Raw genomic sequence first — 11,188 nt, 5'->3', positions numbered from 1 at the left:
TATTGAGGGGGGAGATCTGAGGTTTTCATTGGCTTGAGGCTATGTGCACACGATGCGGATTTTGCTGCGGATCCGCAGCAGTTTCCCATGCGTTTACAGTACAATGTAAACCTATGGGAAACCGAAAACGCTGTGCCCATGCTGCGGAAAAAAACGCCCGGAAACCAGCAGTTTACATTCCGCAGCATGTCACTTCTTTGTGCGGAATCCGCAGCGGTTTTACACCTGTCTGTTCTATCAGGTGCCGGCTAATAGAAAACCGCAGGTGTAAAACCGCAGTAGAATCCGCAGGAAAAACGCTGTGTTTTTGCCCTGCGGATTTATCAAATCCGCTGCGGAAAAATCCACAGAGGACCATTCTACGTGTGCACATACCCTCAGCATACAGATACTAGCAAGGCCATACAATAAGAGGAAGAGGGGTGGTGGGGAGAGGGAAAACAAACAAAAAAACTTCCAACATTTCATTTAACCCCATCACACCACAGCCCAATTGCATTTTTTTTGTTTCCATTTTTTCTTCCCAGAGCCATAACCCTTTTATTTTTCTGTCTACATAGACATATGAGGGCTTGCTTTTTGCAGGAAGAGTTGTACTTTTGAATGACACCGGTCATTTTATCACATAGTGTACTCAAAAATAGGGGAAAAAAAAACCCAAAAACTACAAGTGCAGCGAAATTGTGAAGAAAAAAAAAACCCCACACTTCTGCCATTGTTTTTACGGTGTACATTTTGTGGTAAAAATTACCATGCAGTATAATTCTCCTCATCAATACGATTTCAGCGATACCAAACAGGTTTTTTTTTATTTTAGTGGTGGAAAAAATAAAAATCTGAGTTTGTCATTTTCCAGGACCTGTAACATTTTTATTTTTCGTCCAATGGAGCTGTATGATAGTTTCTTTTTTTTTCCAGGACAGGACTTTTTTTTTTTATTAGTACTATTTTGGGATAGATGTGACTTTTTGATCACTTGTTACAGTATTTTTAGTAGAATAGTGGGGAGCAAAAAAACAATTTTGGCATTCTTGAATTTTTTACATTGACAGTGTTTACTGACTGTTAATTGCTTTAATATTTTGATAGATTGTACTTTTCTGAAAGTGGGGATACCAAATATGCGTATTCCTAATGTTTATTTTTATGGGGGGGGGGGGAGGGGGGCTGTGATTTGAACTTTTATTTTTTTTTACTTTTCAAAGTATTCAGCTGACCCCTGGCTAATCGGTACAACCCATCGGCGACCCCACCATCACATCACGGGCATGCCAATGGGCAGACATTTCTTTACGGTATCGACCCGACATCACAGGCACGCCAATGGGCAGACATTTCTTTACGGTATCGACATAACATCACGGGCACGCCAATGGACAGACATCTTTACGTTAAATACCACTGTCAGACATTGACAGTGGCATTAAACAGGTCAACAATTGCTCCACCCGCGGTTGTCAGCATCAGGCACTGGCTGTTATATGCAGTCAGCCTGCCGGGTATATTTAAGTCCTATGTCATGAAAGAGTTAAAGGTCTTTCCTGCACTTTGCCATTGACTTGTAAAGCTCCCCCTCCCCCAAAAAGACCAACCAGTATTTAGAATCTAACATTCTAGAAACATTTCAGCTCTAGCCAGAATAAAAAAAACAAGAAAAACGTTGATCTGTAGTAGCTGGAGTATGCAGAACAGAGGAGAGCGGCACCAATACAGCCGGCCTTCTGGGAGGATGACGGAAGCGGTGCCGATCTAATGTACGTCTGGTCCAAATGGAAAACATCTGCAGCAACAATCAGGGAAACAACCTAATAAAGGACGTATACTTATAGGGTGGAGCGGCCTTTTATGTGAAATACCAACATTTCTAAATGTGAGCGGCGCACACTAATGTCCATTATTTTACATTTTGGCTGAAGGAGTTCCCCTGGGTTTCAGCATTCTGCTTAATTCATAGCAGATGGGCAACGATGGACTGATATCAAGCACAAAAACCTTAGAGTGGAGCAATAGCAGAAACGTTGTCATAACAGATAAGAAAAACCAGCAGCCTCATTTATCAAAACTAGTCTAGAACACTATAGCGGTGAGGACGGCTACAAGCGGCCTTGGGCAATAAGGCAGATTTTATGGGCACGCTGATTATCATTTATATAGGAGAAGCAATGTGTATGTGATAGCTGAGGATTGATATATACATTGCTTATATATAAATAATTGGTGTGCCCATAAAACAAGAGGATTCCTATTGTATACAATGATCCACTAATGTATGGACACCGCTGCATGGATTATTAATAATATATAGTACTGGGAACACAGTGAGCAGAATGGGGGAGGTACCAATAATAAATGACATTCATGTAATCAGAAGTGATCCCAGCGATAAAAAAATATTAAAACTATTATATTACACACACACTAAAAGACAGAAGTCAGCTGCTTATGATATACACAGCTGGAAGATCATTGTGTTAAGGAGATCGGCTATTCAGTATTTTTTTCCCCCAAACATGGACAGAAAAAAAAAAAAAAAAATGTTTAACATATAATATAGAAATATTGTCCATGTGTTTGATGAAAAAGACACTGAACAACAGATCCAATCACAGGTCCGGACAATCTACGCTGCAGTCAGAATACAAACAAAAGTTGGATCCAGACACATGGTTGGCATAGATGCCATACATAGGAGCGTATTCACACTGCGGCCATGTAACAGAAGAACAAAATGAGCAAATCCGCTGTAGTAAGTGTATAAATGGTAATAGTGCAAGTAAAGAACATGGGGCAGTTTTTTTTTTTTTTTTTATCAAAACAGTGTTAACTATCCCACCACAAGGTATACGCCAATCGGGGTACACCTCGTCGCAGTGGGATGACTTCTTACAATTTTTTTTTTAACCAAGTGCCCCATGTTATTTGCATGCACTATTACCATTTATGCATTTGCGCATTTTGTTGCCATTCTGGGTGCCAGCCCCTCTGCAGATATAGGTGATCCCTAAGTGAGGCTGCTTTTCTACACTTCACCCCCCCATGGGCACATAACTTCCCATGAACGTGCTCACAACGTTACCTAAAAGTCGGCTTTATTTAGTGTTCTGTACACGATAAGAGTGAGGCTTAGAAATGTATAAATACATATATATCTTCGTACAAAAGAGGTACAATTATTTACAAAAAATATATATAACAATGTCGTCTTCATCTGTCGATCGCCTGACATGCACATTACTACAAAAATCATTATAAAAGTCTCTCAAGGTCGTACATCGTATCGGACTGTAAAATACAAGGTATGCAGCATGTTATATTCCCGGGCGTAGAAAAATAAATGGACATTTCTTCATCTGGGGCTGAGAATGACGATACACAGGAAAATAAAGGAGAACAGTTGTACCTGCCCCCATAGCAGTGACTGGACCAGAAGCCCCCATTACAGCCCGGATCCAGGCACCGTGCACAGGTGGGACAGACAGATCCTCACCATTACCCCTAGTCAGGCGGGGAGACCCATAAACGCGGTAACCATAGTGCTGGAAGACCATTTATACGTTCTACACATACAAAATTCACTTTAAAAATGCCTGAATATCACAAGATTATTGTTAAAGCCCCAGATCCTGGCCCCCTCCCCAAATCTTGGCCCCCTCCCCAAGTCCTGGGTGGCAGAGGAATCTGAGAAACCATTTGGCATTTGTCTACAAAGGAAATGCTTTCACCCCATTTGCAGCTGGAGAAGATAGCAAGGGCCTTGTATGAGGAATGCTGCCCCCCCCCAACACAGAAACCTTTAACCATTTCCATCCCGACCTGCCAGATCTCTTCCCCCACTAGAAAAAAAAAAAGTCCTGAGGATTTCGCCTTCCCCAAATTAAAAACATACAGATACCAGCAGTTGTATTGCGGCCATTTCAGGTCAGTCCTACAATGTGGAGTGTGGGGAAACCTTGTTGACCTAACAGTGGGAGTCTCCACCTAAAGGTGCCATTTGCCCAGCTGTCCTAGAGGTGACACTCCAGTCACTGGAGCAGTAATTAAGTGTCTGCAAGGAGCGCCTGGATACTGGGGTCCTCCAGGCCTGATCTGCTGGGTAAACATGGCGACCCTCTGCTGCCAGCTGAGTAAATGGCAATCTGCACTCCAGTACTCTCCAGTGATTGCTCCACAACAAATCCCAGCATGCCCTGGCAACTACAGGCTGTTAGGGCATTCTGGGTTCTGCAGTTCACACACCACTGCCTTCTACAAAAGCATAAAATCAACCAACTGCATGAGAAAAAGTACAAAGCTAAAAACCAGGGCAGGGGCAGCAGATTAGGAGGGTCCTGGGCAGCTGATAACAGGGAGCAATAGCGTACGGGAGGGGGCTCCTGCTCAGCCAGCGGTGGCTCCAGGCACAGTGTCCAAGTTACTATAACTTATAATGAGGCAGGGGAGCAGTAAGGAGTCCGGGCCCCCAGCAGTCCCGGAATAAGGAGTCCGAGCCCCCAGCAGTCCCGGGTAAGGAGTCCGAGCCCCCAGCAGTCCCGGGTAAGGAGTCCGAGCCCCCAGCAGTCCCGGGTAAGGAGCCCGAGCCCCCCAGCAGTCCCGGGTAATGAGCCCGAGCCCCCCAGCAGTCCCGGAATAAGGAGTCCGAGCCCCCAGCAGTCCCGGGTAAGGAGTCCGAGCCCCCAGCAGTCCCGGGTAAGGAGTCCGAGCCCCCAGCAGTCCCGGGTAAGGAGCCCGAGCCCCCCAGCAGTCCCGGGTAAGGAGCCCGAGCCCCCCAGCAGTCCCGGGTAAGGGGTCCGAGCCCCCAGCAGTCCCGGGTAAGGAGTCCGGGCCCCCAGCAGTCCAGGCCCCCAGCATTCCCGAGTAAGGAGTCCGGGCCCCCTGCAGTCCCAGTAAGGAGTCCGGGCCCCAGCAGTCCAGGCCCCCAGCATTCCCGAGTAAGGAGTCCGGGCCCCCTGCAGTCCCAGTAAGGAGTCCGGGCCCCAGCAGTCCAGGCCCCCAGCATTCCCGAGTAAGGAGTCCGGGCCCCCTGCAGTCCCAGTAAGGAGTCCGGGCCCCCAGCAGTCCAGGCCCCCAGCATTCCCGAGTAAGGAGTCCGGGCCCCCTGCAGTCCCAGTAAGGAGTCCGGGCCCCAGCAGTCCAGGCCCCCAGCAGTCCCAGGTATGGAGTCCGGGCCCCCAGCAGTCCCAGGTATGGAGTCCGGGCCCCCAGCAGTCCCAGGTATGGAGTCCGGGCCCCCAGCAGTCCCGGTGGCCTCACACTGCGGTCTCCCCCTTCCCTCCACCACCGCTGCTCAGTCTGTGGTAGAACTTGCGCCAGGACTGCAGGGTCTTCCCGGACCAGATCCAGAAGCTGGAGGTGATGCCCACGATCATGGTCATCAGGTACTTGATCATGAAGACGGTGAAGTCCGGGCTCATGGGGGAGAAGTGCTGGCTGGGGCACGGGATGGCAAAGCTCTTGCACGTCTGCATGAGCCACGTCTTCTCCCACGTCTCCCGGAACGCCTGCTCGTAGAAGTAGCAGGCCAGCACGATGGTGGCGGGCACCGTGTACAGCACGCTGAACACCCCGATCCGGACCATCAGCTTCTCCAGCTTCTCCGTCTTGGTGCCGTCGTGCTTCATGATGGTGCGGATCCGGAACAGGGACACGAAGCCGGCCAGCAGGAAGGACGTGCCGATGAACAGGTAGACGAAGAGCGGCGCCAGCACGAAGCCGCGGAGGGACTGCACGCTGCTGATGCCCACGTAGCACACGCCGCTCAGCAGGTCGCCGTCCACTCGGCCCATGGCCAGGATGGTGATGGTCTTCACGGCGGGCACGGCCCAGGCGGCCAGGTGGAAGTACTGGGAGTTGGCTTCTATGGCTTCGTGGCCCCACTTCATGCCAGCCGCCAGGAACCAGGTGAGGGACAGGATGACCCACCAGATGGAGCTGGCCATCCCGAAGAAGTAGAGGATCATGAAGAGGATGGTGCAGCCCTCCTTCTTGGTGCCCTGCGCCACCGTGCGGTACGTGTCCTCCGAGAAGCGCTCCAGGCACACGGCCCGCTCCTCCAGCAGGAAGCCCGCGGCGTACGCCACCGCCACCATGAAGTAGCAGCCGGACAGGAAGATGATGGGCCGCTCCGGGTAGCTGAAGCGCCGCATGTCCACCAGGTAGGTGAGCACGGTGAGCAGCGTGGAGATGGCGCACAGCACGGCCCAGATGCCCACCCACAGCCGGGCGAAGCGCACCTCCTCCTCCTTGAAGTACATCAGGCCGTTGGAGCGGCCGGGCTCGCAGGGGGCGCCGCAGTCCTTCTCCCCCAGGAAGCGGTAGCCCAGGTAGGGCGGCACCTTCAGCTGGCGCGGGCACATGAAGTAGTCCCGGTGCGGGGAGTGCGGCTGGAAGGTGAGCAGCTCGGGCAGGTAGGGCGTGGGGTTGGCGGTGGCACCGGCCGGGGTGTCCGACGTGTTCTGCCCCACGCAGATCTCCCCGGCGCCGTGCACGGGGAAGTACTCGCAGCGCAGCCGCTCCGGCCACTGGAAGCCGAACTTGTTCATCAGGGCCTCGCAGCCTTGTCGGGCCCGTTCACACAGCGAGCGGCACGGGGGGATGGCGTTCTCCAGCACCGTGCACACCGGCGCGTACATGGAGCACAGGAAGAAGCGCAGCTCCGGCGAGCACTGCACCTTCACCAGCGGGTAGAACTGGTGCACCTCCAGCCCGGCGTCCTCCTGGTTGGTGTGGCCCAGCAGGTTGGGCATGATGGTCTGGTTGTAGGCGATGTCCGTGCACAGGGGGATGGAGATGGGCTGGCAGAAGCCGTGGTCCGGGGCAGAGATGCCCTTCTCCCCGTGGTGCGGCTGGGCGGCGGAGCCGGGCGGCAGGGAGCCCGCCAGCAGCAGCAGGGAGAGCGCACTCAGCAGCCGCCCCGCGCCCCTCATCGTGTCCCGGGCAACAAGTGTCTGTGAGGAGGAGGCGCCAGAGTAATGGGAGAGCCCGGGAAACAACAGTCCGCGCCCGCTGTGCTGCAACAAGTGTCCGCGCTGCCTCCGCTCCTCCGCAGGTAAATCACTCCCGAGCCGCGGCCGGCGCCGCTCTCCTTATAGGAAGGCGGAACTCTGCAGCCGGAGAAAGGGGCGGGGCCTCCGCCGAACTCCGTGGCCCCGCCCACCATACTTATCAGCGTGCTGGAGCCTCCATTCACAAACCCGCGGCAGAGTAAGTGTGGGCGGGGCGTCGTGCCGGAGCGCCAGCCAATGGGAGCTTTTGTTTTTCTTCGCAGAGCCGGCCCTCATTGGCTAGGACTGAAGAGGGGGATGCTGGAAGCTGAACAAAGCGGGGGGCGCCGGAGGGGGAGGGGACAGGAGGCGGACGGGGAGGAAGGGTGCGGGAAAAGTTCTGTGCCGGCCGCTTGTGGTATGCGAAGGGTTAACGCCAGTCAGATGGAATTATGGGCCTTATGAGGATTCCTCAGAAGACTTCAGCCCTAGGAGCTTGTGCACACATTGAGTAAGTGTAGCTGCTTTTCATGGGGATGCAGACCTGGCATAATCAATGTGGGTTTTAAAATGTCCTTATCTTTTTAAACCGGTTTTACCAGCAGCTGCAATCAAATTTATCTGCATTCTTCAGCCAAATGGAAGCCTAAAAAGCAAAATAAAAATGCAACTAAAAACAGTAGCTAGCGGTGTTCCTGCCCAACACTGCAGAAATGTCCCTGCAAGCTCACACTAAGGGCGCGTTCACACTAAGGCACAAATCACACTAAGGGCGCGTTCACACTAAGGACGCGATCACACAAGGGCGCGATCACACTAAGGGCGCAATCACACTAAGGCACAAATCACACTAAGGGCGCGATCACACTAAGGACGCGATCACACAAGGGCGCGATCACACTAAGGGCGCAATCACACTAAGGGCGCGATCACACTAAGGACGCGATCACACAAGGGCGCGATCACACAAGGGCGTGATCACACTAAGGCACAATCACACTAAGGGCGCGTTCACACTAAGGCACAAATCACACTAAGGGCGCGTTCACACTAAGGACGCGATCACACAAGGGCGCGATCACACTAAGGGCGCAATCACACTAAGGCACAAATCACACTAAGGGCGCGATCACACTAAGGACGCGATCACACAAGGGCGCGATCACACTAAGGGCGCAATCACACTAAGGGCGCGATCACACTAAGGACGCGATCACACAAGGGCGCGATCACACTAAGGGTGCGATCACACAAGGGCGCGATCACACTAAGGGCGCGATCACACTAAGGGCGCGATCACACTAAGGGCGCGATCACACTAAGGCACAATCACACTAAGGGCGCGATCACACTAAGGCACAATCACACTAAGGGCGCGATCACACTAAGGGCGCGATCACACTAAGGGCACGGTCACACTAAGGGCGCGATCACACTAAGGACGCGATCACACAAGGGCGCGATCACACAAGGGCGCGATCACACTAAGGGCACGATCACACTAAGGGCATGCTCACACTAAGGGCACGATCACACTAAGGGCGCGATCACACAAGGGCGCGATCACACTAAGGGCATGCTCACACTAAGGGCAAGCTCACACTAAGGGCGCGATCACACAAGGGCGCGATCACACTAAGGGCGCGATCACACTAAGGGCGCGATCACACTAAGGGCGCGATCACACAAGGGCGCGATCACACTAAGGGCGCGATCACACTAAGGGCGCGATCACACTAAGGGCGCGATCACACAAGGGCGCGATCACACTAAGGCACAATCACACTAAGGGCACGATCACACTAAGGGCGCGATCACACTAAGGGCGCGATCACACTAAGGGCGCGATCACACTAAGGGCGCGATCACACTAAGGGCGCGATCACACTAAGGGCGCGATCACACTAAGGGCGCGATCACACTAAGGGCGCGATCACACTAAGGGCGCGTTCACACTAAGGGCGCGATCACACTAAGGGCACGCTCACACTAAGGGCACGATCACACTAAGGGCACGATCACACTAAGGGCGAGATCACACTAAGGGCACGATCACACTAAGGGCATGCTCACACTAAGGGCACGATCACACTAAGGGCACAATCACTAAGGGCGCGATCACACTAAGGCACAATCACTAAGGGCACGATCACACTAAGGGCACAATCACTAAGGGCGCGATCACACTAAGGCACAATCACACTAAGGGCGCGATCACACTAAGGGCACGGTCACACTAAGGGCGCGATCACACTAAGGGCACGATCACACTAAGGGCGCGATCACACGGCGCGTTCACACTAAGGGTGCAATCACACTAAGGGCGCGATCACACTAAGGGCATGCTCACACTAAGGGCACGATCACACTAAGGGCACAATCACACTAAGGGCGAGATCACACTAAGGGCGCGATCACACTAAGGGCGCGATCACACTAAGGGCGCGATCACACTAAGGGCATGCTCACACTAAGGGCATGATCACACTAAGGGCACAATCACACTAAGGGCGAGATCACACTAAGGGCACAATCACACTAAGGGCATGCTCACACTAAGGGCACGATCACACTAAGGGCACAATCACTAAGGGCGCGATCACACTAAGGGCGCGTTCACACTAAGGGCGCAATCACACTAAGGGCGCGATCACACTAAGGGCATGCTCACACTAAGGGCATGATCACACTAAGGGCACAATCACACTAAGGGCGAGATCACACTAAGGGCACAATCACACTAAGGGCATGCTCACACTAAGGGCATGATCACACTAAGGGCACAATCACTAAGGGCGCGATCACACTAAGGGCACAATCACACTAAGGGCGCGATCACACTAAGGTCGGGGTCACACTAAGGGCGCGATCACACTAAGGGCGCAATCACACTAAGGGCGCGATCACACTAAGGGCACAATCACACTAAGGGCACAATCACACTAAGGGCACAATCACACTAAGGGCACAATCACACTAAGGGCGCGATCACACTAAGGGCACAATCACACTAAGGGCACGATCACACTAAGGCCGGGGTCACACAAAGGGCGCGATCACACTAAGGGAGCGCTCACACTAAGGGCACAATCACACTAAGGGTGCAATCACACTAAGGGCGCACTCACACTAAGGGCACAATCACACTATGGTCGGGCTCACACTAAGGGCGCAATCACACTAGGCGCGATCACACTAAGGGCACAATCACACTAAGGGCACAATCACACTAAGGGCACGATCACACTAAGGGCACGCTCACACTAAGGGCACAATCACACTAAGGCCGGCGTCACACTACCGTGTTTTACGGATGTAAGAGAGGTGCTGAAAATACGGATTGCATACGGTACAATGCTTCTCTATGCCCCAGCTCCTATCAGCCGTATTTTACTGATCCGTATTATACGGTCTTCTTTGGCCGTAGAAAATCGCAGCATGCTGCGTTTGTCACCATATTGCGCAAAAAATACGCCAATGAAAGTCTATGGGGGTGAGAAAATTACGAATTACACACGGACCAACAGTGTGACTTGCGAGAAATACGCAGCGGTGTTCTATAGAAAAGCCGGCAATTCAGTGCGGTGTACAGTAAAATCACTCTAGCAGGTTAGAATAGAATAGGTAGAATAAATGTGTACACATAGAATAGTTATTTATATATATATATATATATATATATATATATATATATATGTGTGTCATTGAGACACATATATATATATTAATATTTCATACTGCGCGAGATAGCTTAAAAGCCGGTAATTCAATTGCCGGCTTTTGCTATCTCCTTCCTAAACCCGACATGATATGAGACATGGTTTACATACAGTAAACCATCTCATATCCCCATTTTTTTGCATATTCCACACTACTAAGGTTAGTAGTGTGTATGTGCAAAATTTGGGCTGTCTAGCTATTAAATTAAAGGGTTAAATGGCGGAAAAAATTGGCGTGGGTGTTGTGAATTCTGTGGCTGAATTCACTCCTGTGGTCACAAGTGGTACTGCAGCTTCTGAGCTTCCTCCCTCAGGTGTTCTGGTGAGCTCGTTAACTGCTTCATTACTTAACTCCGCCTGATGCTGCTATCCTTGCTCCTTGTCAATGTTTCAGTGTTGGATCTGAGCTTCTCCTGATTGTTCCTGTGACCTGCTGCTCTGTATAGCTAAGTGCTTTTTGCTTTTTTGTTGCTTTTTTTCTGTCCAGCT

At 51.7% G+C, this 11,188-nt stretch overlaps 1 protein-coding gene across 1 annotated transcript; it reads right to left on the bottom strand.

Annotated features, from left to right (window-relative positions):
- Positions 1-3,072: 3,072 nt before the first annotated feature.
- Positions 3,073-7,087, bottom strand: FZD7 (frizzled class receptor 7). The gene has a single exon (XM_069733569.1). The coding sequence runs from the start codon at positions 6,921-6,923 to the stop codon at positions 5,247-5,249; it is 1,677 nt and encodes a 558-aa protein (XP_069589670.1). The 5' UTR covers positions 6,924-7,087; the 3' UTR covers positions 3,073-5,246.
- Between the last annotated feature and the right edge of the window lie 4,101 nt (positions 7,088-11,188).

This window comes from Ranitomeya imitator, chromosome 7 (assembly GCF_032444005.1).
Source record: "Ranitomeya imitator isolate aRanImi1 chromosome 7, aRanImi1.pri, whole genome shotgun sequence".
Lineage (NCBI taxonomy): Eukaryota > Metazoa > Chordata > Amphibia > Anura > Dendrobatidae > Ranitomeya > Ranitomeya imitator.
This window is presented reverse-complemented; position numbering and strand designations above follow the sequence as displayed.

What these genes read in the sequence shown, in the direction of transcription:
- FZD7 (XM_069733569.1), bottom strand. Translation starts at nt 6,923, where the DNA reads ATGAGGGGCGCGGGGCGGCTGCTGAGTGCGCTCTCCCTGCTGCTGCTG.